General features: G+C 49.3%; 2 protein-coding genes across 6 annotated transcripts in view; one reads left to right on the top strand and one right to left on the bottom strand.

Moving 5' to 3' along the window:
• Positions 1-6,780: 6,780 nt before the first annotated feature.
• On the bottom strand, positions 6,781-14,806 carry LOC117868693 (basic salivary proline-rich protein 2-like). The gene is made up of 3 exons (XM_034754889.1): positions 14,723-14,806; positions 10,711-11,356; positions 6,781-7,822 (listed from the first exon to the last, which is right to left on the bottom strand). Exons 1-3 carry the CDS (start codon positions 14,804-14,806, stop codon positions 7,746-7,748), a joined length of 807 nt encoding a protein of 268 aa, XP_034610780.1. The 3' UTR covers positions 6,781-7,745.
• Positions 9,230-26,342, top strand: part of PKNOX2 (PBX/knotted 1 homeobox 2) — a 645,653-nt gene continuing 628,540 nt past the window's right edge. For 3 of the 5 annotated variants that reach the window (XM_034754698.1, XM_034754693.1, XM_034754697.1), the window contains exon 1: positions 9,230-9,309. The gene's annotated coding sequence lies outside the window, so the exon portion shown is untranslated. Of the gene's footprint in view, positions 9,310-11,235; positions 11,344-26,342 lie in introns of those variants that run through there. The other 2 variants (XM_034754696.1, XM_034754694.1) reach the window with 1 other exon arrangement.

The following is a 26,342-nucleotide window of genomic DNA, read 5'->3' as shown; positions in this document are numbered from 1 at the left end:
TGTGAAGCTGTGAATGTCTTTAATGTCCCAGAAGTGGAGGGGCAGGGGTAGTTCAGCAACCCTTGAAGCCATGGGGAATGTTGCAGGGGTGTAGGGAGGTCCCGATATGCAGTTCTTTATGGGCTGCAGAGAGAGGTTAGCATGGGATTGTTGAACCTGCAGGTCCACCAGAGTCTGCAGCCTGTCTGTCTGCTGCCTGAGATGTACAAGCATCTCCTGCTGCACATTCCTCTCCTTTTCCTACGCCTTTCTCCTCTCCGCTCTGTCCCTGTCCATGTTGTCTGCAAGGGTGATCCTCCAAGTCCTGTGGATAATGGTGCCAGTATTCAGTTCAGTTGCCCTATACACACTCATGCCCATGATCTACCCCCATCATTTCCCCCATTCGCCCCCCACCCCAGGGCTGTATTCACCACGGCTGGTGCTGTGAGTGCTCCTGTGCAGTATGGATCCCAAGGAGAAATGAGACTGTAGTGCTTACAACTTGTGTGGATCAAGGGGAGTGAGTTCAGTATCCTAAGTTTAGATTTATCTTGAATACACTGAACTCTGTGTATTGTACCTTCAGCAGCTGTAAATGTGGCCTTGAGGGACTCTCCATCCACACCAGTGGAATGGCTGAGCCAGAAAAGAAGGGAGGAAGGGGACTCGGGATGATATGTCCCAACAGTTCCCCAGTTCCCTCAGCCTCTCCTCGTAAGTCACGTGCCTCAGCCCCCTAATCATTTTCGTTGCCCTCTGCTGGACTCTCTTCAATTTGTCCACATTCCTTCTGTAGTGGGGGGACCAAAACTGGACACAGTACTCCAGGTGTGGCCTCAGCAGTGCCAAATAGAGGGGAATAATCACTTCCCTCGATCTGCTGGCAATGCTCCTACTAATACAGCCCAATATGCCATTGGCCTTCTTGGCAACAAGGGCACACTGCTCACTCATATCCAGCTTCTCATCCACTGTAATCCCCAGGTCCTTTTCTGCAGAACTGCTGCTTAGCCAGTCGGTCCCCAGCCTGTAGAGGGGCATGGGATTCTTCCTTCCTAAATGCAGGACTCTGCATTTGTCCTTGTTGAACCTCATCAGATTTCTTTTGGCCAATCCTCCAATTTGTCTAGGTCACTCTGGCCCCTATCCCTACCCTCCATTGTATCTAACTCTCCCCCCATCTTAGTGTTATCTGCGAACTTGCTGAGGGTGCAATTAATCCCATAATCCAGATCATTAATAAAGATGTTGAACAAAACCGGCCCCAGGACCGACCCCTGGGGCACTCTGCTTGATACCGGCTGTCAACTAGACATTGAGCCGTTGATCACTACCTGTTGAGTCCCACAATCTAGCCAGTTTTCTATCCAGTTTATAGTCCATTCATCCAATCTATACTTTTTTAACTTGCTGAACATAGGAACATAAGAACGGCCATATTTTCTGTCTTGTTTCTCTTTAATCTGGAAAACTTGCAGTGTATGTTCTCACGTATCAAAAGGACACTGCTGAAGTGTTCCAAATAGCATTTTCAGGTGCCCAAATAGACCCCGGAATCACATTAAAGTTGCCACCCCCACCAAAATCTGAAATGGCACTCCTGACCTTGTCTTCCTTGTCCGTGCTCACGGCAGGGACCTCCGAGTGTCCACGGGGCTCTTGGTGTGTGGGTGTGGGGGGGAGTTTGAGGATGGCTCTTTGTAAAAGCAGCAGGTCTGTAACTATGCACCAGAGCAACTGTTAGCCTCCCTTGCCTTCTGGTACACCTGAAGCAGCCCCTTGGCTTTCTCATGGCACTGCTGCATCCCTCCTATAGCCCTTGTTCTTCCATGACCCAAGCGATCTGCTTGTAGATGTTGATGTTTCTATGGCTGGATCGGAGCTGTGCCTGGCAGACCCAGGAGATCCACCATGTCCTGTGTACTCCAGGCAGGAGTGCGTCTGCAGCGTGTAGCCAACATGGTTAGCTGGGCACTTGCCAGGCATGCTCTAGAGTTGCTAGGTGTGCTCTCCAAGCTGGGCAACCAGGACATAGCATTTCAAAAATGCAGGACTTTAAAGGGGAGGAGCAGTTCCCTGGCCGCTGGGCAATGGAGTTCACAATGGTGACCAGAGCAGTCAGGGTGGAGACACCTCCTGGAGACCACGAACAGTTGATGTAAGTAACACAAGGTCTACACTGAGACTGCATTGACTTAACTATGTCGACCTTGACTCTACACCACTCGGGGACGTGGTGTTATTAAGACAGCGTCATGGGGCAGTTACAGTGGCCAGAGCTGTAGATGTAGATGAAGTGTAAATGCATACACAGTTAAGTCAATGTAAGCTGTCTTGTGTTGACTTAACTGTTTAGAGTAGGCCAGGCCTTGGCTCCTGATCTCAAGGCTCCCCGCCTATTTCATCTTCTTCTAGGCTAAAGGGTATATTTTGTAGGGGAGGATCCCGCTAACCCTCCCCCCCCCCCACACACAACTCTGACCAGGAGTCACAATGTTGGTGTTCCATGAAGGGATCACAGTGGTCCAGCACACCAGGAATACAACCAGGGCTGGTGCTACCATTTAGGCAAACTGGGCGGTTGCCTAGGGCGCCAAGATTTGCGGGAGCCAAAAAGCAGTGCCCCCAGTTTTTTTTTACATCGTTCCTACGCACCTTCCCTGAGCGCGCAGTCGCAGCTCCACTTCTCCCGCCTCCCAGGCTTGCAGTGCCAATCAGCTGTTTGGTGCCGCAAGCCTGGGAGGGGAGGAGAATTAGAGTGGGGGGCGGTGTGCTCGGGGAGGAGGCGGAGCAGAGGTGAGCTGGGGTGGGGAGCTGCCGTGGGGGTGCCTCGGGAGGGGGGAGCTGCCGCAGGGCTCCGGGGGGGGCGCAAGGTGGAAGTTTCGCCTAGGGCGCCAAACTTCCTTGCACCGGCCCTGAATACAACTTTTCCAGTTGTCAGTGTTGTTCTCTCGCTCTCTCTGTATAATTAGGACTGCAAATTAATCACAGTTAACACAAGCAAATAATGAAAAACAAATTAACTAGATTTTAAAAATAGTTGCGATTAATCGCAGTTTTATGTGTTACTGTGAAAACAAACTGCAGTGTCCGTGCAGCAGCGATCAGGTGTGCTGTGACTCCAGGATAGCTGTGATGGCTCATGGATGTCCAGTGATCACCAGTCAAAGCAACAGCTAGTGCATTTTTCAGAAGCTCCAACTTTGTAGTTTTCTCGTTGTGATACAGGTCCTGATGCAATGCTCCTCCAGAGAGCAAAGTATATGACTGATTGGAAGATGCAATTTGAATAACGTCTCTTAGCCCTCTGTCATTTACAATGTTGAGTGGTCTGCAGTGATAGCTATCCACTTTGCAATAGCATTGGTTAGCCTGTTGTACTTTGTTTGATCCATTGGCTTGAAGCGACCCTGAAACTCTGTAAGCGTACTCTGTCGCGGCTGGTGGGATTCATTTGCTGCTGGTGGGTTACTTGTAGCACAAGAACTGGAGGTGAAAACATGTTTAGCGCATAGGTGGTACTGCAGACTTGAACTACATGGATGGTACTGGAGCTCAGCCTTGCAATAACTACCAGATAATCATCTTTTTATCCAGAGAACCATCCGTACGTTTTTTAAAAACAGACTTCCCATTCAAAAGACCTGAACTTTTGCTGCTTTGCTCCATTAACTTTTTCTGATATTTAATCACTCCAGATCATGAGAACACAGTAGAACTGTACCAATGTCCGCCAAGCGATGAAGTACAGTAAGTTAAGAGGCTCAAAACAGAAGTGTGCAATTAACACTTGTTGCAAAATAATGCATTCATTTGTTTTGCGTTAATCATTTGCATTAACTGCTATTAATTGACACCCCCCCAAAAAATTCTACATTTGTAAGTTGTACTTTCACAATAAAGATTGCACTACAGTACTCGTATCAGGTGAATTGAAAAATATTATCTTTTCTTTAGCTTTTTTTACAGTACAGCTGAGTTTCCAAAGTCAAATACTCAAAAGTTAGCAAATACCAGAATTAAGTTTGCCTGTGCAACCTTAATTTGGTTCCCCCTGTGCATATGCATTATGGTACAGTCTTTAATTATAATTATAGAATCACATAATGTTTTTCCCACAGGATGCCTGCCTCATTCAATGCACAGGATGGACAGTGCTCACTGAATGAATAGTTATTCAGTAATTTTTATCCTCATCATTCAATCTGTGGCCCCAGGCCTTACTTACTGCACACCAATCAAACTCTGCACTGATTGCAAAATTAATATCCTTTTACGAGGTTTATCACTGTGCCAGACTAGAGTCACTGATATGAGTGCTTCACAAACATTAATGAATTATCTTCTCAACCCTCTTGTGAAGAAAGGTGATAGTACCCATTTTACACAAACATTAATGAATTATCTTCTCAACCCCCTTGTGAAGAAAGGTGATAGTACCCATTTTACAGATGGGTAACTGAGTCACGGAGAGATTGAGACCAAAATTGTGAAAAATATCCAGTAATTTTAGGTGCCCAACTTGAGACACCTACAACCTGACTCTTCAGAGTACTTAGCACTTTATATGTTCAAAGCCCAGCTCCCATTGACTTCCCTTGTAGTGGGGTAGGGTCTTGGAGGAAGGGGTGGAGTGGGGGCGGAGCCTGGGGCAGAGCGGGGGTGGAGCAGCCCCCAGCCACTTGGTAAGTCAGCACGTAGGGGCAGAGGTCCTATAAACAACAGCCTCCTTGACTATCCAACCCTGATTTGCTCCCAGAGCACTGCCCATCTTGTACACTGACTGAGGTAGGGGTCCTTTGGAAAAAATACTGAGATCATGTAATTAAAGACTATATCATAATGCATGTGCGCAAGGGAGCTGAATTAAAGTTGCACAGGCAACTTTAATTTTGCATTTCCTACATTTCGAGTGTTTGACTTTGCGTCCTTAATGTCCTTTTAATGTAATTTCCTACATATATTTTTTAAAGGGAATTCTCTCATGTGGCATCTAAATGACTTTAAGACTTTGTAACATGGCCAAAACACTATATTCTTCCCTCACATCATTCCTGAAAACAGTAGAGCCATTTTAGCTAAAACTTTTTTCTACCTGAGGAACATTGCAGCCTGAATGGTTAAAATTTGGCAAAGTTAAAATCAACTGAAAAAGGTTCTTACAATGGAAGGTGTTAGGCAACCTTAATTTATCGGCAACTTCTTGCTCTGCCTACAATCCTTCTGAACTATTTGAGAATACAGTAACTTCTCGCTTAATGTTGTAGTTATGTTCCTGAAAATTGCGACTTTAAGCGAAATGATGCTAAGCGAATCCAATTTCCCCATAAGAATTAATGTAAATGGGGTGGGGGGGGTTAGGTTCCAGGGAAATTTTTTTCACCAGACAAAAAAAGATATTAGATAGATAGATAGATATACACAAAGTATAAGTTTTAAACAAACAATTTAATACTGTACACAGCAATGATGATTGTGAAACTTGGTTGAGGTGGTGAAGTTAGAGGGTGGAAGAGGGTGGGATATTTCCCAGGGAATGCCTTACTGCTAAATGATGAACTAGCATTCGGCTGAGCCCTGAAGGGTTAACACATTGTTGTTAATGTAGCTTCACACTCTACAAGGCAGCACGAATGGAGGGAGGGGAGACAGCATGGCAGACAGAGACAGAGAGACACATTATGTGTATGGGAGAGAGAAAGATGCACATTGCCCCTTTAAGTACGCTGACATCACTCTAAGTACATTGCCTTTAAAAAGATCAGGAAGTTGAGACAGCAGCTGCGGTCAGCAAGCACTCTCCATCCTGAGCCCTGTCCTGTCCCCACCCTGCTCTATATGGAGAAGGGATAAGCAGGGGGCAGGAGTAGGGGGAAGGGGGACACCCTGACATTAGCTCCCCTCTTCTAGGGTTACCATATTTAAACAATAAAAAAAGAGGACACTCCAGGGGCCCTGGCCTCGCCCCTTCCTCACCCCATGGCCCCGCCCCAACTCTGCCCCTTCCACGCCCCAACTCCGCCCCCTCCCCTGAGCGCCCCGCATTCCCCCTCCTCCCTCCCAGCCATGCGAAACAGCTGCCCGAGCGCTACCAGCTTCACGGTTTGCCGGGCAGCCCACAGACCCTGTGCCCCCAGCCGAGCGCTTCCCCTCCCGGGCTCCGGCTGCACTGGGGAAGCGCCCAGCCGGGGGCGCAGGGTCTGGAGGTCTGGGGGCCGCCCGGCAAACTATGAAGCCGGTAGCGCCCGGGCAGCTCGGTGTCTGGGGGGAGCAGCAGCAGCTGCCGCCGCCGCCCCGGGGGAATCCACCTGCAGCTCGCAGCCTGCCGGAGCCGCTCTAAGGTAAGCAGGGGACTGGGGCAGGGATGCCGGCAAAACAAAGCTGGGAGTATTTTCCCGGACATGTTCGGCTTTTTGGCAATTCCCCCCCGGACGGGGATTTGAGGACCAAAAAGCCGGACATGTCCGGGAAAATCTGGACGTATGGTAACCCTACCCTCTTCCCCCCTCCCCTGCACAGCAAGCAGGGGGCTCCTGGGAGCAGCTCCAAGGCAGAGGGCAAGAGCAGCACATGGCAGTGGGGGGAGGAACAGCTGAACTGCCAGCAATTGGTAGCTTGCTGGGTGGCTGCTGCACAGGGAACTTAGCGGAGTGGAGAGCTGATAGGGGGGCTGCTGGTCCACCCTGGTTCCGAGCCCCCACCAGCTAGCTACAACGGGCTGCAAGCAGTGGACAAAGCAGGCGGCTGCCAAACAACGTTATAAGGGAGCATTGCACAACTTTAAACGAGCATGTTCCCTAATTGATCAGCAACGTAACAACGAAACAACATTAACCGGGACGACTTTAAGTGAGGAGTTACTGTATATAATTCTTGCATTGTTTTGCCATACCACATTTCATGTTGTTTGATACTGTACATACTGAAAACAAATGAGGAAAAAAAACAGTTCTGTGAGCACAAGTGATCAAACCTGCTTTTTGACAATTTCCCATAAAAATAAATGCTTCATTTATCTGTCATCTCTGACTCACCTTAATTGTGGCTTGATCTTTCATTTCTTGTACCCAAAACTCACATTGATTTTAATGGGAGTTTTTCATGTACAAAATGCTGGATCCATCACAAAAAGGGATCATATTTCTAATGTTTCAAGCTGGAGAAGAAAAGTGCACTGGAAGCGTGAACATCAAAACAAAGCATTTTGTACATGAAAAACTCCCATTAAAATCAATGTGAATTTTGGGTACAAGAAATGAAAGATCAAGCCACAATTAAGGTGAGCCAGACAAAAATACAGGAGTGTGGATTTGTGTGAGGAGAAGAGGTTGTGAGAGGAAAGGCCTAGAGCTTGCATTCAGGCTGTCTACACTGCAAGTTTATAACCCCACAGCAGAAGCCTGAGTCAGTTGTCAGGCCAGCAAGGGATGTTTAACTGCAGTGTAGACATACCCTGTGTATACTGTACCTTTCTTTGGATGCTGGTTTTATCATTTTCTTCTTTGCTGCTTTAGAAAAAAATAGCACCCAGAATTAATTTAGAACTATTCCTCAGGTAGACAAAGTAGTTCAGTTTTACGGTAATGAAAAGAGAACCCAATGCTTTACTTTTCAGAGGATCTCAAATCCCTGGTTCTATATTGGCATATCATAGAAAATCCTGAAAGAAACATTTACGTCTTGTAAGAAGAGTTGGGGTGGTGGTAGTGGAATCAAAATAATCTTTTGCAGTCTGTCCAAATTCAAGGTATACTAACAATCCTTCAGTGCCACATCAAAATATAGAAAAAGCTACATAAGCCCAGACTTCTTGCCTGGAATCTTGTGCAGTCACTTTCACCTGTACAAAACAACAAACCAAATCAGAATCTTCCACAGACCCTTGTTGGTGGCAGCTGGCAGTGTTTTACATCTACTTTGCAGAAGAAGCATAAATGACTACCCCAAGTGTAAGGCACTCATGCCCTCTGTAGATACAGAGGTCAAATTCTACGAACATGCAATCCACACTGAAGTCTAAGAAGTTCATGCATTTGTAACCAAGAGCAGTATTTCTTCTTTGATATTTACCAGGCCTGGGTAAATAGTGGGAAACAAATATTTGTTAAATAATTTAATTAAAAAGCTGCAAAATCGTTCAAATAAATAATGCGATAGATATTATTATTCAGTCGGCACTACTAGTGCGGGGTGAGGGGATTTTGTATTTATTAAAATACATGCCTAGTGCAACCTCTGCATCACTTTTCACTGGATTTGTGTCAGTTTTGTTATTGTTTTAAAAATAACTCTATCACAGATGCCTCTCTCTATTTAATAGACTTCACAATCAATCAGTAACACTTCTGAAATTAACACCTTTGACCTGTGAATTAAACTCTCTAGTTTATCTATTTTTGTTGCTCCTTGGAGGAGCAAATCCTGGAATCGTTTTGTTTAAAGGAAGGGCGGAAGAGAGAATTTATCATCTCCCTTCTGTAGTTTTTAATGGACTGATTTCTCTTTTACAATTCCAATATATTATTTTGCACGCAGCAGAGTGTAAAATAATGCACTTGCTGTCAGTAAAGCGACTGGGGGTGCGTGTGTCAAACCTCAAATCTAGGGTGGGGGAGGGGAAGCATTTACAACATCTACACATAGGTGCTGGAACTAGGGGTGCAGCTGCAAGGCCTTGCTTAAAGTGGTTTCCATCGGGGCCCTGGAACAATGTGTATAGTGGGGGTGTTGAGAGCCATGGAACCAAACTGTAACCCCTGGATATGATGGGAACCCCTTCAAGCCAGGGGGTGCAGGACCCGTAGTTCCAGCGCCTGTGGTTTTCCATTATATCCAGGGTTTACAGTTTGGCTCCCTGGCTCTCAGTGCCCCCAATGTACACATTGTTCCAGCTCACCCACATCTAGGGGGTGGGATGAGATTTTTAAAATTCCCTTTGAAAGGAGTAAATCGGAAACCAAACAAAAGGGTTGGGGAGCGTGAGCCCCTAGCACTGCACTGTCCTGCTGCTAATGTGTTTTCCAGTCCCAGCCCTGGGAGTCTCCCAGCCCGGCCGCTGTTTGGCGGGTACGGGGGGTGCGTGAGCTGAGCGCCCCGCGACAAGAGGGCCCGGGCTGGCCCGGCTCAGCCCCGTGTCTCCGCGATGGGATGGGGCGGGGGACGGAGCACGCCGGTAGCGGCGGCCCAGGCCGGCCCGCTAGAGGGAGCCAGGCGGGAGCCGGCGCGGGGCGGGGGCCGGGCCGGGCGGGGCCGTGACGCGCGGCGGCGGGCGGTGAGTATAGGCTGCGCGGTCCGGCCGGTGTCAGTGTGATGAAGATTGGCGTGCAGGTAAGCTGTCATTCAGCGCGGCCAGCGCGCACCCAGGGGCGGGCAGAGCCGGGCAGGGACCCGGCTGCGGGCAGGGGATGCTAGCGAGGGAGCCGGCCGCGCGGCGAGGCTGGGCAGAGGCGCTGCAGGGCAGGCACGGGCGGGGGGAAAGGGCAGACGGTGATGGGTGACCCCGCATGTGGGGCTGGCGGGTGCTGTGCAGGGGCAGAAGACGGGTGCGGTCTGGGTGGGGGCAGGGGGTGCGAGGTCGGCCCGGGCTCGAGGGGCAGGGGGTGCGGCGGGGTAGGTGAGCTGTGCAGGGCAGGGGGTGCGGGGTCGGAGGGGGCTGGAGAGGCGGGGGGTGCGGGGTCGGAGAGGGCTGGAGGGGCAGGGGGTGCGGGGTCGGTGGAGGACGGGATGCGGGGTCAGAGGGGGTTGGAGGGGCAGGGGGTGCGGGGTCAGTGGAGGGCAAGGGATACGGGGTTGGAGGGGCAGTGGGTGCTGGGTCGGTGAGCGGTGGAGTGCAGGGGGTGCGGGATTGGAGGGGGCTGGAGGAGCAGGTGGTGCGGGAAGGGCAGGGGGTGCGGGTCGGTGAGCGGTGAAGGGCAGGGGCCCGGGGGTGCGGGGTCGGAGGGGGCTGGAGGGGCAGGGGGTGCGGGGTGGGTGAGGCGCGGGGCTGGAGCGGTCGCTGGCTGAGGGGCATAGGGCAGGACCGGCTGTTTCTGCACTTGACTCCCTCCCCGTGGCTGCAGGAAGCTCCGGGCCGGGTTTCGCTGCCGGCAGCTGGGCAGGCTACGCCGTGGGGCCCGGCTCCCTTCGCGGGCCAGGCTGGGGGGTAGCGGCGGGGCAGTGCCTGGCGGAGCGGCGGTGATGGGGGCCGGCTGGGCATGCGGAGAGCAGGCTGCGGGAGGCGCAGCTCCGAACCCTGGCCTGGGAACCCGGGCAGCGGAGGATGGGCTGCCCGGAGCCGCAGCTCTGGGCCCGGGGGTGCGGAGTTTGTGCGGGTTTCGGGGCAGCCCCGCCGCGCTGCGCTCCCAGTATTACCCCACTGCGATGGGCTGCGGACCCGGAGCTCCTGCGCCGGCGGCCCCCAAGGGGTCGGTCCGGGAGCGGAGAGCCCGGGGACCGGACAGGAACTGGGCCGACCCCGCTGTTCTCCCCGGGCGGCTCAGCCGCGGCTCGCTGCAGACTGGGCAGCCCCAGGCTGGCGCGTCGCGGCTCCCCGCGGCTCCGCTCGCCTGCCCTAGTCACACGCGCCCCGGGGCTGGCACCGCTGCCCCCGGGAGCCCCGCTCACCCACCGGAGGGAAGGGGACCGGGTGCTGCCCGGACCAGCCCCAGCAGCGGGCGAGGCTGCCCAGAGCTGGGCCGGGAGCCGAGGATAATCGCAGCGGCCGAAGCCCGGCGCTCCTCGAGGACTGACCGGGCTCAGCAGTGCGGCGGGCAGAGAGATGCGGACTCGCCCGCACGGCGGCTGCTCCGGGCTCGCTGCAAGCCAAAGCCCGCGGGAGCCGGGCTGGTGGCCGCCGCAGCGCCGCGTGTAGGGGCTGGCCGGGGGGCTCCGGCGCTCCACTGCGATGGTCTCCCTTGGCGAGCTGCCCCGGGCACCGCGGGGCCGATCCCGGCGGCGGGCGCTGAGCGGAGCCCTGAGCGTGGGGCTGGCGGTGCTTGGGGCGCCCTGTGAGCGGGTCAGGCGGGGAGCAGCGCCTCTTGCCGGGCTGCTGGGGCTCGGCGGCCCAGGCGGGGGGCGCGGGCCGTGCCCTGCGGACACGCTGGTCTCTGGGGGCGAGAGGAGGAAGCTCCGCCGGGCGCCGTCTCGCAGTCAGGCCCGTGTCGCTTGGGGCTCTCGGCTCCAGCGGTGCCGAGCTGAGCCCGGGCTGGCGCGACGCGCCCCGCCGCGGACCGGCGGTAGCAGCCTGCTCTGCCCGCCCCGGACCCCGCTCTGCCCGCCGCGCCGGCTCGGTGGGGAGGGACTCGGAGCCCCTGGCGTGGAGCTGGGAGCTTTGTCCCGGCCGGTGTCTGGCTTGGCCCGGGCTGCGCGCCGCAAAACCGAAGGGTGAGTGAAATCCCTATTCCCGGGGCAGCAGCCGCGTCCGAGAGGCCCGATCACATCCTCCCGGGTGAGCGAGGGCAAAGCTCGGCCTAGTGTCCGCTCCCCCAGAAACGCGACAGTCAGGGGGATATTCGTAGCCTGGCTCTTTGTACCGTAGCTGCCAGAGCGCTCGGCTGCAAGGATCTGTCCGTCCCCCGGCACAGGAGCGGCGGCTGCCCTGCGCGTGCCTCGCCCGCCTGTCACACCCACCCCGGCCGCGGTTACCGGGGAGTGCGAAGCCTGCCCACGCCGTGTTCGGCTGTAACCGAGCCCCTGGCGGGGAAGTTCGGCGGCAATGAATGTCCCCGCACATCAGGTGTACGCCAGTGAGGGGATCGGGAGAGCCTCTGTCCTGGGAGTAGCCGATCCGACAGGCATGAAGTTCTGCCTAGATAACTTCCGCGGCGGCCGGCCGGCAGGAGTGGGTGGGACTGGGCCGGCTTTGGCACTGAAAATGTCCCGTCTGGTGCTGTGCCCGTTCGGGCCAATGGGCGCTGGAGCCGACGTGTTGGGTTTGAAAGTGCTTAGGGCCAAAGGGGAGAGAGAGCAGTTCAGTTGTGGTGTGCGGCTAGGCAACGCCAAGAGTGAACAAACAACGGGAATGGGGGGAAATAAATTAACTTTAACCATGGCTTCGGTTTTACTAAAATCTGTATGGGCTGAGAAGAACAGGGCCACCCAGAGGATTCAGGGGGCCTGGGGCAAAGCAGTTTTGGGGGCCCCTTCCATGAAAGTTGCAATATTATAGAATACTATATTCTCGTGGGGGGCCCTGGGGCAAATTGCCCACTTGCCCCTCCTCTGGGCGGCCCTGGAGAAGAAGAACCTTCCTCAAACGGGGCTAAGGCGAGTATAGATGGGATCAAGTGTCCTACTAAACACACCTTTGCCTTTTCAAAACAGCTTTCTGCTTCTCAGAAGCTTTGTCTCCCCCATAGTTCAGCCTACCCTGGGTTTTTGAATGACACTCTCGGGCTTTCTCTCAAGCGAAAGGGGCCGAGCAGCAGTGCAGTAGTGGTTTCTTTTCCACGCTGTGATGCATGGGGCTGCTGAGATATGTATACGTGAGCGATGCAGTTGCTGGAGGTTCAGAGCCAGAAGGGATGTACCTGGGACAGGAAGGAAAGTGTGTGGATTAAATGAAATGCAGAGCAGGTTCCAGCAAGAAGGAAGAGTGACTGGAGGAAGACAGGAAAAGGAATATGGAAAGTCCGCAAAATCAAACCCACTGATAGACTTGCCCTTTGCCTGGCTTGCTCAAGCGCTTTTCGTTATCTTCCTGCAGATTGAACCGTGTGAGGGGCTGCAGTGCTTTGCTGAGAGCAAAGTTGTCAAAATATGTCACCTTGTGTACCGGAGAGAGAGTGCGAGTGTGAGACGGGCAGGGGACAGGCTACAGGACAACTCTTTGTTTGAGTGCTGGTGCCTTGTTCCCATTGTTCCGGCAGTGCTGGGCTAAGGACCTCAGCATCAGACTCTCTGGATTTTGTTTTGAAATGAACCTTTTAAAATCGATTTGACGATTCTGTGCACACAGGGCCCTTGGCAGGTCATTAGGAATGATGGTTGGTTTAGGTGCTAGTCCTGGATTCACAACTGTGTTGATCATGGGGCTTATTCGGTAGGTTACATACCAGTTGAACTGACCTAGAATATTATAATGTTGCAGTATTCAAAATCTTGCCCTTTCGCCTGCAAGCCTGTGTTAGCAAGTGTGAATGGGAGGCATTTGTGGAAATCTCTGGAAGAACTGGATTTACTGCTCTGGTGCTGTCTCTGAAGTCTCACTTCAGATCTTATTCAATCTTGAGTTTTCACAAGTGGTGCAGAGGAGCCCTCTGCATTTTGCTTTCTTTATCCCCTTGTGTTCTGTATCATGCAGAGGACTGAGAGTCCTTTCTTACTGAGTGTGTCGTTGCATTAGGTTATCTAGCTGAAGGCCTAGAAAACGCTGGCTTCAGCCAGAGTCTGGTCCCCCTTCCACCAGGGCAAATCCAGAGTAACTAGAGTTTTTAAAAAATATTTTAGATTATACCAGAGAGACTCTGGAGTAGCTGAGATCCAGGTTTGGTGCAGAGTTTAAATTAAACAAAACCCCAGTGGCATTAACACCAACGGTTGTAAAAGTTCAACCTCAGTGCAGTTTGCTTAAAGCTATGTCTCCTGGAGGCTTTTGTTTAGGTTGCAGCAGAGTTGGCCTTCCATGGTTTCTAGTTACATGAAGCTTCTATGAAGGGCCTTTCAGCTAAGATCTATCTCACTAAAAACACATCCCTCCATGTAACAAGAAACCCTAAACCAAGCAGGATATTTTAAAACTGAAGCAATGAAGATTAGATTAAGTCTCCTCCAAACAGCTCTGTTCTGTTATTATTTTTGGCTGGAATGTGGGGGAAGGCAGCTGTCTCTGACAAGTCTTGTGAGAGTCAGAATATATTTTAAATGTGGGGTGGAACAGCTTTGCTGTTGTAAATAATAAAATTGACTTTGAAAGTACTACAATAGCAAGTTCTGAAATGGCTGGTGCCAGTATAAAGCAGATTTCAGTAGGACTTTTTGTGATATTTTTTTTAATTAGAGGGGGTTGTGACCCCAGAACTGGCTTTAACATATGAATCAGAGACCTTTAAATTGTTTATCTATTTGCACATAGTCACATATTCAGTTTCACTTTCCGGCCTTATTGAACATGCTTTATTCTCTAGCCATTAGTCTGAACTGCCTCCTTACATTTATCTGACCAGTAGGTTTTACTTTTTACTATTTTTACAGTTGACTTTAAAAGGGGATTCCCTGCATTAAATAACACTAATAAGTATGTGAGACTCATAGTGGAGTGACAGCAGGCATTGCACAGTTAAGGTTGCAGTTGGATTTCCATTATGAGTCAGAGTCTCTTTTTTCTCCATTCTCTTAAAAATCACAACGTCAAATTGGCCTCAGAATTAGTAGGCTGACGCACAAAACAAGTGCGCACATTGAGGTGAACTGGACAAAGGGTTTCTGGATAATGACACGCTAAAAGGAGATTCACCTGGTTTTAAAAAGTCTTATGGTCACTTTTCCTCTTCATAGCATAAAATCAGGACGGAGGAGCAGGAAATGACCCATTTCACTGAACTCCCCAGGCTGAGATCCAGCGCTTAGGATGAAAATTTAGTTGATTAAAGTCTCATTTTAAAAGATATTCATTGTGGAACTGATAGCATCAGCATGGGCAGCTTTAGCACATGGTGTCAGGGTGCTCCAGGAGCCCCAGGCCAAGATATTCCAATGATCAGCAATTCTGGGCCCCTGACTTGGGTTGCCTTAAAGGTGCTGGATTTTCAGAAAGGGCAGTTACCTGTCCTCTGAAAATTGAGCTCTTTAAAGCAGAAGGGGTAGGAGTCTTGGCTGTCTGGCGTCCATGAGCTGGAATCCGCTTCATGTGAGTTTTTGGCAGCAGGAGGGTGTCATGGGGCAAGTACACCTTGTCCCCCTTTAGGGTGGGGAAAAGGACGTTGAAACCCTGTGGCCGAGTCCATCTGGCTGCCCTTAGCCTCAGGGCAGTTGGCCTAGTGGCCAGAATCAATACAGTTGCCCTCCCTTACAGGGCTGCCAGAGTCCATATGGCTGCCCTCTCTCATAGGGTGATGCAGCCTGATGGCCAGTGAGGGATGGGGCACCACCTGGTGGGGAGGAGAGTGGCCGGGGTAGGGGGACACAGGCCCTCGCTATTCCACCAGGTCCCAGCCCAGGGCCCTGTCAGCAGTGAGTGAACTCACTTCTGGGTCAGCAGGGATCCGACTAAAACACACTGACTTAGTTCCCAGTCCTCCAACTGGATCCATGTATAGTCTCCCGGGCTACTTCCTACCATGTCTTCCAGGGGCGTAGTCTCCTGGGGCTCTGGCCTGTGAAGCTCCCAGCAGTTCCAATGTCCCTTGGGTGTCCACCAGTAGCTGAGTGTCTGTCCAGACCCTGGCAGGCTTGGGCTCCAGCAGCTCCCAGATAGGAATCTGCAACGTGCATCCTCCCACCTCAGTGGTCAGCCCAGACTGAGCTGGGCTACTCCCTTTTACAATGCTGCTCCAGTTGGAGCATGCCCGGCAGGAGCGAGGGGGCATGGCTTCCTCTGCCCAGAGTGTGGGTTTATCCCCTTTGTCTCCAGTGTGTGACAAGTACACCCCCGTCACAGAGGGGCAAGGGATGTTCTTCCCTGGCTTCTGCTGCACCCAGATCTTCCACCTGTCTTACTCTTTTCTGCAGTTTTGAGCACAGGTGCTGACTTTCCAAAGGGCTGGGGGGGTGCTTGACCCCGGCTCTGCCCTTGCCCCTCCCCCACTCCCTCCAAGGGCCCATCCCTGCCCCACCCTATTTCTTCCCTCCCAGTTCCACACCCTTCCCTGAGTGCACCTCGTCCTCCCTCCCAGCCTCCTACATGCCACGAAACAGCTGATTGAGGCACTGATCCATGGGTGGGAGGCGCGGGGGAGTGATGGGGGAGCTGGCTGCCCGTGGGTGCTCAGCACCCACCATTTTTTCCCTGTGGGTGCTCCAGCCTGCATAGGAATCTACAGAAAGTTTTTTCCTTGCCCTGCAATGTTATGTCCTCTCTCTGCTGGGCAGATTATAGGAAGCTTGTTGGTCAGTGGTCTGCCTGAGCTCACAGGACCCATTTTCCCTCCCCCCAGCTCTGCCAGAGCGAGCTAAGGCATTGGCAGGGGGTGCAGAGTGCTGACCTCACCATTGCTCCTCATTCAGTCGCATTTTGAGACAACTCACCTGTGGGAGGAGTTAGGAAGTCACAGCAGAGGATGGGGGAAGCTCTGGGGAGAAAGACCCACAGGGACTCCTACCCCACCAGAGGGAGAGAATGAGTGGCTAGGAGCCAACACATCACTGCTGTCCTCCATAGCCAGTGGGGAGGAGAGGAGAGGCTCCTTTCTCATTGACAGCCCCTCCCCTATGGACAACAGCCTTGACCATTCAAGCTGCCAAACTCTCTGGTAGGAAAACAGCTTCCTCCTAGTGGCTACATAAACCCTTCCCTAAGTGCTGCAACCCCGACTTCTGCCACAAACTGAGCTCTCAGTGATGAAATGAAAGAAGTGGCTTAGTATTACCAGCTGGACATGGCACTGAATTAAATATTAACATAGTAAATAGTGCAGCAGACCGCCACGTGTGTTAGACATTGAAGTCTAATTCAGTGGTTTAGAAAGCTTGCCCGTTTTGTGCAGCTGCAGAACTTTCAGTTAGCCACAGAGTTCAGCACCAGACACTGCAGGCAGCTGAGTGTCAATCAATACTATTGCTGGTTCTGTGTGGCCTTGTGTGATGGAGTGGACTAGGTCTGGAGGCCCCCTGCTGGAGGCCTTGAGGCCCTGCCACACCCTTCCCCAGAAAAGGGCAGTAGAGAGGTCCTCCAAGCAGCCTAGAATGGCTGTGTGGGAAGCAGCCAATCAGAGCCCAGCAGGCTAATATAAGAAGAGCTGCAGGGACCAGACTGTATTCAGTTCCTTGTTAGATCTGGAGAAGAGTGGATGGTGTCCCTGGCTGGCTGGCACTCCACCAGGACAAGGTCCAGAGGGAAGGATGAAGAATGTGCTGGAGCCATAGGGAAATGGCCCAGGGAATTGTAGTAACAATGCAGTTTATTTAAAGGGGACATGGTGGATGGCTGCTATGTATAGAGTTCCTGGGCTGGGACCTGGAGTAGAGGGAAAGCCACTGGGAAAGTGGCCTAGACTTTGATATACCCCAGAAGGGGAACTGAACTCTTTTAGTGGCCCATCTGAAGAGCTGGTGTCAGAAAGGCCCTGAGTGGTGAAGAATCTGCCAGGAGGGAGCCCTGGGGGATGTGGCCACACACTAGGGCTGGGCCTGCTTGAATAGCAGGGACAATTTGAAAGAGCTCAGAAGTGGATGCAAGACCGTTTGAACCAGGGTACTGTGATAGGCCCTGCTGGACTGACTGAGGAGAAAGCCCATGGATAGGGCTCCAGATCGAGGGACCTTACTAAAGGTGTTGAGATAGGCCACCTGTTGGACGTATGGCCTGAGTCACCGAAGATCCACCAGAAACAGAGAGAGTCTGCAGGCACAAGCACTCGGCCAGGGGGTGCTTATGAGAGGTGAATGCACCCCATTATACCTTGACTCTAGTACTTTCATTTGTGACATGCAGGCAGAATCTTCCTTTGCTATTGCTCATGTAAAGGAAAATCTTATCCAGTTATGTCAGCTCAGCCCTATGAAATTTCCAAAGAAACAACGCATGAATAGACTGAGAAATATGCAGTCATCTCTCAAGCCTTCACCCCCGTTGGATAAACACACTGATTCCAGTTTTCTTTTAACTCTCTAAAACTGTGGTATGCAAGTGAGCCTCAGGAGGGAAACTGCCTGTCCAAAACTCGGGCTAGGGTTGCAGTACTGTGTGGCATGTGGCATCTGTCTTTTTCATAGAATCATAGAACTGGAAGGGACCTCAAGAAGTCATCTAGTCCAGTCCCCTGCACTCGTGGCAGGACTAAGTGCCTCAGAGGGAATGAACAGAACAGGTAATCATTCAAGTGATCCATCCCCTGTCGCTCCTTCCCAGCTGCTGGCAAACAGAGGCTTGCCCCGCCCATTCTAGCGAATGGTCGTTGGTGGACCTATCCTCCATGAACTTATCTAGTTCATTTTTGAACCCTGTTGTAGTCTTGGCCTTCACAACATTCTCTGGCAAGGAGTTTCACAGGTTGACTGTGCATTGTATGGGGGGAAAAATCCTTTTGTTTGTTTTAAACTTGCTGCCTATTAATTTCATTTGGTGACTCCTAGTTTTAGATTATAACACTTACCTTGCGTCATGCCATACACTGGGGTGTGACCTCTTATGTGAGAGAACATAGGCAGATAGTAAGTTTGAGATGCTTCTCACTCTGATATCCCTGATATGTGCCACCAACTCATACCATTATTCAGTAAGAGTGGTAGGATATAGAAGTCTCTAAAATTCCATATTTGGAAGAAATTAAATTCGTGATTGCTTGGAAGCAATAATGCTAATTATTTAATTTAAAAACATTAATGGGGCAGTACACTGTTTAAGTGTTTCTCTATGCAAGATCTGCCAACCCTAGGTATACAAACCACTGCCCCATTACATACACCGGTATAGGCCACCATCTCAGTGAGCAGTATTGGCCAATAGTGGACATTTTTGCAAAGAATTTCAGGGATACTCCATTATGGGATGGTCTATAAGGTTATCTAGACACAGCAGTCTCTGAGCACAAACATAAATATGCTTCAGATAATGCATTTCCTTATTAAGTAACAATCACTGTAAGGAAATCTCACAGATAAGAAAATTATTTTTGGAGGCCAGAGTGTGTTCTGAGAGCAGAGAAAAGTACCCTGAATTAACAAAAGCCACTTAAATTTAGTCCCAAATGTAGGGCTGGCTTTTTGCTGAACAATGACCGTGTAATCCTGGAGTGCAGCTCTACTGGGTGAGATTGGCCTTTGTGAAAGGCTATCATCTGGAAGGAGTTTAGCAGCCCTCAGGGCAAGCAGAGGCATGACCTGGCCCTTTATTATCAAGCACATTCCACAGATCTGCAATACTAAGCAGGGTTGAGTCTGATTTGTACTTGGATGGGAAATTGAGGGACAGCTAGTGATTCAGTACATAAGAATGGCCAGACTGGGTCGAACCAAAGGTCCATCTAGCCCAGTATCCTGTCTTCCGACAGTGGCCAATGCCAGGTGCCCCAGAGGGAATGAACAGAACAGGTAATCATCAAGTGATCCATCCTCGGTCACCCATTCCCAGCTTCTGTCAAACAGAGGCTAGGGACACCATCCCTGATCATCCTAGCGAATAGCCATTGATGGACATATCCTCCATGAACTTATCTAGTTCTTTTTTGAACCCTGTTATAGTCTTGGCCTTCACAACATCCTCTGGCAAGGAGTTCCGAAGGTTGACTGTGCATTGTGTGGGGAAAAAACCTTCCTTTTGTTTGTTTTAAACCTGCTGCCTATTAATTTCATTTGGTGACCTCTACTTCTTGTGTTATGAGAATGAGTAAATATTTACTTTCTCCACACCAGTCATGATTTTATAGACCTCTATCATATCCCCCCTTAGTCATCTCTTTTCCAAGCTGAAAAGTCCCAATCTTATTAATCGCTCCTCATATGGAAGCTATTCCATACCCCTAATCATTTTTTTTGCCCTTTTCTGAACCTTTTCCAATTCCAATATATCTTTTTTGATATGGGGTGACCACATCTGCAAACAGTATTCAAGATGTGAGCATACCATGGATTTATATAGAGGCAATATGATATTTTCTGTCTTATTATTTATCCCTTTCTTAATGATTCCCTACATTGTTTACTGTTTTGACTGCCGCTGCACATTGAGTGGATGTTTTCGGAGAACTATCCACAATGACTCCAAGATCTCTTTCTTAAGTGGTAACAGCCAATTTAGACCCCATCATTTTATATGTATAGTTGGGATTATGTTTTCCAGTGTGCATTACTTTGCATTTATCAACACTGAATTTCATCTGGTATCAGTCTTCCCTCTGAGTCCATAATGAGTCACTGCCCTGCACAGTGTTGGGTGCCATCTTCCCAAAGGGACTTCAAACCAAGGCTCTGGCCGTTGTGGCCATTGATGCCCTTCTGGTGCTTTTCACACCGGTAGGGATATTAACTCCACAGTCCAGCTGGAGTTAATCAACTACATTCCTTCTGCAGTTTCAAGGGACTCTCCACTTCCCCTGCTAAAAAAAGGGGTATAGTCTTGACTTAGGCTTACTGCCCCCTTCCACTTTAGACATGGCTGCATTCCAGGGGTGGGTGAGTTTTCCTATCTCCAGCTGAGAGCAGAGTTTGGCCTGGGGAGCGTATATGTAGGTATGGCTCACTTGTCACTTCTGGAGGGGAAGGCAGCACCGTATGCCAGCAGCACTAACCATTTTTCAGGAGGGGAAGTGAAGAATAGCTTCTTCCATTCCAGCTGCTGAGGGAAGTAGGGAGGCAGAAAGTGATGGTGGAATAGAGCCAGAATATGGAGTTCACACTCCTGTTTTTGTGGGATGTGCCATGAGAGACTTAATGGTCACAAGGGATCAGGGCCTTGAGTTTGAATCTTGTCTAGCATGACAGTGGCACCAAATGACAGTGAGGTTGCATGGGTAACGGAAGGCAGAAATTGGCTCTCGTCTGTCATGTAACTTGGGATCTCCTAGGATGAAGGGTGTTGTATACAGTTAAAGGCGTACTAGTTATTATGAGATGAGTGTATTACCACCTGACCTTTCAGAGCAGGTTGCACTGAGCAAAATGGCAGTTTTCTTTTTAGAGACTTTTTGCCAATAGGTTGGGTAACTTTGCGCATAACCCTGAGTGCTTTAGATTTTGTTTGGTTTCGAAACACAACCTGACTTGAGGTTTCTATTTTTTCTGGCAAACTCTGTAGTGAATCCTTTGAACTGTATCATCAAACTGTGAGTGCATCTCTTCCTGGGACAGTTATCTTTTGGTTTCAAAGACAAATCCTGCTCAATCCCTAAACTCTTCCTAGAAGATACAGATTGGCCTCATGTGCTCACATCTAATGGTTCTGTTTGGTTCAGTTTGTGTTAGGAGAAATTCACTCACCATTAATAGCTCTGAGTGAGTTACAAGCCCAAAACACCCAAGTATATTGGCACCTCCCCACTCCAGTGCTTTCCTTGCCTTGCCAGTGAACCTTCTGGTTGCTCAGTGGTTTCTAGGTGCAATGGTGGGGTGACTGGCAGCAAGAGAGCTGTATTTTGCCCTCTCCATCCTGTGCAGATTTGGAGGAACTTTCTTTAAATAGGAGTTCATAAGTCTCTGAAATGGAGCTGTTTCTTTTTGTCTGATAGAGCAGAGGAGGAGTTCTCTTTTTCTCTTGGAATGTCAAGAAACATTAAGTGAAATTGTGGTGATATCCCACCAGCTACCATTCCATGGGAAATACAAGCTGCTGTGTGTGACTCTCTTAGATTTACCCATGGCTGATAATTGGGGATTGCAACTTGATTGCTTTATTTCAATGGACTCTACTCCATGGCAAAACTCAAGCTGAAGGCACATGCAGGAAAACAGGCAGTGATGGCCAGGTAATTTGATTGAGTTAGTTGTTAGCTTTGTTCTTACTTCTGTCCTAAACCCTTGGTGGCAATTGTGCACTGCAATATAAATTGTCAGGTGCTAAACCTCTATTCCAACTTGGAGGCATTTGGTTCTCCTGTTCCCAGTGTTCTATGTGCACTCTCACCAGTTTCTAATGTCGTTACAGTTTTACTGAACGATAGAGTAGGTTGGATACAATTATGAAGGACCTGATTACACCCTTCCTCACCCTTCCTCTGTTATAGGCCCATTGCAATGGAGCGGAGTACTTGGGGCTGAAGATACAATGCTGCTCCATGTGAGTAAGGATGGCAGGAATGGACTCTAAAGAATTTTTGTCCTAAAAAGATAGCAGCAGCATTTTTGATTTTTAGAGGGCAGGGGCCTAGCAGCCTTTTATTTGAAGTTTGGGTAGTGGAGCACTAACACCTATCCAGAGGGGACTGTCTTCAGGGCTGGCTCTGCACCTGGGAAGTCAGTGGAAATATTGCCATGGACCCTTGTGGGAGAAGGAACAGTCCCATAAGGTACAGACTGAGTCTCCGGTGATTTTTGACCTGCGTGATCGCATTTACCATTGGTCTCTTCTGGACGTTTGCTGTTAATGTATTATTTTCATGTAGACAGAGTTCAGGGTGTATGTGGTAAGTTTCAGAATGGTGTGAACTAGTGCCTATGCAGTTGGGACTGGTTTTCAGCTGAACAAAGATTGGGTTTTATTTTTACATTGATGCGCAATACCGATAATGGTCTAATTCTACATTGCCCCAGCTGATCATAAAACCAGACAGTGACACTTACCCCTGCAGTGCTGTAATAGCTAGAAAAATATACAACAACAACAATATGCTTAGACAGGGAAGGTCGGCAGTGCTGAAAGTCCATGACCACGTTGCACGGCTTTATTCCAGGCATCTAAAAGAGCCGTAGGGTTATTGCTATTCTGGTGCAGTACGGTTAATTGCCCAGTCCATGGGCAGACAATGTCCATTTCTGACCCCAAAGTGTGATCCTCAGGGCTCAGTGTGCCAGGCTATATTGCTGAAGTGGGCTATCTGACCAACAGTGCTAGCTGGCAGTGACCAATGATGATGTCACTCCTCTCAAGGCCAATTCTCAATAATCCATCCCTATGACTGATAAAATCAAACGATCGCCTCTGGCAATGCACATGAAATGCCTCCAGCCTCCTGATGTCTTGTTTAAACAACTTCCATGTTTCCGATTTGTAAGAGGATGGGAAATGCACAGGTTAGATAAATCCGTACTTTTGTGTGTAATTTCACCACCTTTTGACTCCAAACTCTGTCCTGAGCCTTTGTGGCAGACGCTGCTAAACCAATTCTCCTTAGGGTGTCTGTGCCCATGTGATGGCAATTTCCTGCCTAGACAGGTGAATTGATAATACAGTATTTGGAATCGCTTTCTTTTTTCATAGAAGGAGCAAAAGTTTAGATGAGCAGAAATACTGTGAAAGGTTGCTCTTGGGAGTAAGAACATTCAGGAGCACGAAGAAATAAGCTGGGACACTAATTTTTTTCCGGAGTCTTTTCTTGTCTTTTATACGATGCCAGACTTCAGTAGCTCCTTCCACTTACAGTAAATAAATAAAATATACAACGAGTGCATCGTTACCATGGTGACAGCATTTCCTGCTCAGAGCTGATGGGGAGGCGACAAAAGTTCTATAAGCCGGTTAGGAGCCTGGAACTAGCGTATTGGGATCCTGACTCTATCCACAAAGACTCTGCTGAAATTAAAATAAATAAAATTCAATGACTAATTGAAAAATAAAATAATTGAAAAATAAATCCCATCTTTTTCTTTCTGCTGAGTTGCCTTCCTCATTTTTCCTGTCCCCAGTCACTTTCTTGAAAGAGACTATTTTTTTTCTCTTTTTTCATATGCGCAAGGGTAAAGTGAAAATCAGCAAACCCATTTCCTTGTGCATTTGAGTGAGATATGGGTGTCAAACTGTCTGGAGAGGCTCATGAATGTGGGATGCCAACCTCAGGGCAGACTGGCACAAAGTAGGGCACAAACCCCAAAAGGTTGTATGTTCTGTAATTAGATTTCAGCAACCAAGTGACTAGTGTGAACTTCCAAAGCATGATACAGCCTTAGCCTGGAGTCAGACAGTCCCATTGGGCACTCCAGTCTATCTTGTCACCCGAGCAAGCCTGCCTTGCTGATAGATGGTCCCTTAAACCAAAAATCACAACAATATCCAAGTTAGTCCCAGTCCCAAAGGATCAGTCACTTACCCCAGGTCAGATCTCAAACCCAAAACAACTCTTGTAACCAATCCTATACTACTAGCTAAAGATTTATTGACTGAAGCCAGTCTACACTACAGACTTATATTGGGATAACTATGTCACTCAGGTGTGAAAAATTCTCACCTCTGAGCGACGTAATTATACGCACCTAACCCCCAGTGTAGACAGAGCTATGTCGGTTGGAGAGCTTTTCCTGTCAACATATCTATTGCCTCTCGTGGAGGTGCATTAACTATGCCAACAGGAGAATCTCTCCTGTCGTCTTAGGAGCGCCTTCACTTAACTCTAATTTCTATTTTATCAATACTAACAGACGTGTGAGTCAAATTGGTTTCCAGCTATGCACTTTTCAGTGTTCAGTGATGCCTACTAACCTTGGCATAAGCTGGTACCTGGTCTGAGAGCCTCACAGTGAATAATAAACAAGGAACAGAAAATGGCTCAACCCCTTCACCAGAACAACCATATTTATTGGAAGTAGTTTTTTATTGCAAGTCTTGGAAACTTCTCAAAGTGCCTGATTCAAGCTGCCCTTGAAGCCCTAACTCATCTTCCCAAAGCCACGGGAGATTAAAGTTCATCTCACAAATAAAACTCAAGTGAACTTAATTGTTTATCAAGAGCAGCAGGATGGCGATAAATGGTCTGAGACCATCCTCTGTGGTGTTTTGATGTTGCCAGTAAGTAGAACTTGGCAAATGGTCTGGTTCACCCAACTGCATTTGAAATTAGGTCCAGTCCTAATAGGGCTTTGGGACTGGGATCCTGACATACAAGTAAAGGGGCTCTCGTAGCATCTGGTCGCAGGATGACTGTTCAGACTGAACTATACTGTCTGCTTATTTTGCTCCAGGACATGAAAAGCTGTGATTGCAATTGGATGTGGATTATACACAGTGTAGGATGCTGACTCCTCGATGATCTTCATTCTTTCTATTTGTGTAGTCACTAAGGAGATGATCCTTGTTGACACTTTTGACAGCCACAGCCTGCTATCAGAGAGCAGCAGGGTTTGTTTAATCTGTGGCTCTCTGCTTTGGATGGACATCCCTAGGAAGCTAATAGTTCTGCTGCAGGTTTGCCACCATTTATTTTTTTAGCCAAAATGAAACCAGGAAGAATTGCTTATAAATTGAGGTAACAATGGCCCTTATGCAAGCTTTCTAAATAGTGAGACTGAACAGCATTCCCCAGATTAATCCCCAGGGGGGAGTCTTTGTGCTGAGGTTCTGGAGACCAAAGATTATTAGATCTGTGATAAATCATATTCCTAAATGGCCACTGAAGATGTTCCAGAGTACGCTGGCCCTTGGCTCTCTGCCCTTCTGGTGGCTTATGCTTTATGGCCCACTGGTGACACTAGCAGGGCAGGAGCTGGAGTGTCAAAGCACGTGCTACACTTGTGCATGGACAAAATAGCTGATTGGGCCAGATCATGTCCATCTGCAGAACAAAGTCTAAAAGCACTCTAAGTCCCTCTGGATATGTGTGCAGAGTTCCTTTGGGGGGACTGAGGTACCATGATCTTCCTTGGCTGATGTCTCAAGATCAACAGATCTTGGAGATCTGCAGCGGCCTGGAGTTTTTCATGGGGCTGGCTCCTCTGCACTGTTTCTTGACCCCCCTGCCATTGGCATCCTGCTGCCAGTGGCTTCCCTGCCCAAACTTCAGTGGTCTCATGTGGATTGCAGAAGGGTTTACATTAGCAGAAGTGCATCTGCAGGACTGGGCAAAGGACAGTGGAGCAGGAGGGGGGTGAAGGGGCTACTGCTTAGGCTTGCTTCTTCTCCATCCAACAGTTTTTGAGCGACTGAAATGGGTTTTCTACTTCTCTCATCTGTCAGAGGGAGAAGTCAGAGGGGTGATATGGCCCATTTTCTGAAAACATCTTGTATGGTGTTGGGATCTGAGCGATAAGGGACTTCTTTCTAAGCAACCAGCACAGAGGCATTTCTGGCCTTCATACCACCCCCCAGTAGGTTTATGTGAGCATAAGTCAGGAGCATCTTTAATTGTTCGGGGCTAGGTGCTCTAGGTTCAAGCTAATTTCACATGTGTGATTGAATAATTCAATTCTCAAGTCATTTTGCAACCACCCTCCACCAAACTGAGGGTCGTAATGATCATTAGACTGATCCTGGAGAGCTTTTACAGAGCTGTAGAAGAGACTAAATATGTGATTAGTACACACAGAGCAGATTTCCCCCTAATGAGAATTGGAATTGGAATCCCGTTAAGAACAAATGCCCTCTAATTAGAAAAAAATTATTTCATGGCATCATTAGTCAGACTGTTAAGATTCCAACTCAAAATAACAGTAAGAAGGAGAGAAAGTAATTGTGGTCCCTGAGAATAACTGACAGCTTTTTCCCTGGGTAGAGCAAACGCTTGTCTTTCACCAACAGAAGTTGGTCTAATAAAAGATATTGCCTCACCCACCTCCTCTCACTAATATCCTGGGACCAGCACGGCTACAACAACACTGCAAACAGCTTTTCCCCTAGTCAGAGGAGGAATTAATGTGTCCCTGTCACA

Source organism: Trachemys scripta, chromosome 21 (assembly GCF_013100865.1).
Source record: "Trachemys scripta elegans isolate TJP31775 chromosome 21, CAS_Tse_1.0, whole genome shotgun sequence".
Lineage (NCBI taxonomy): Eukaryota > Metazoa > Chordata > Testudines > Emydidae > Trachemys > Trachemys scripta.
Note: the sequence above shows the minus strand (reverse complement) of the source record. Positions and strands in the feature narration are given on the sequence as shown.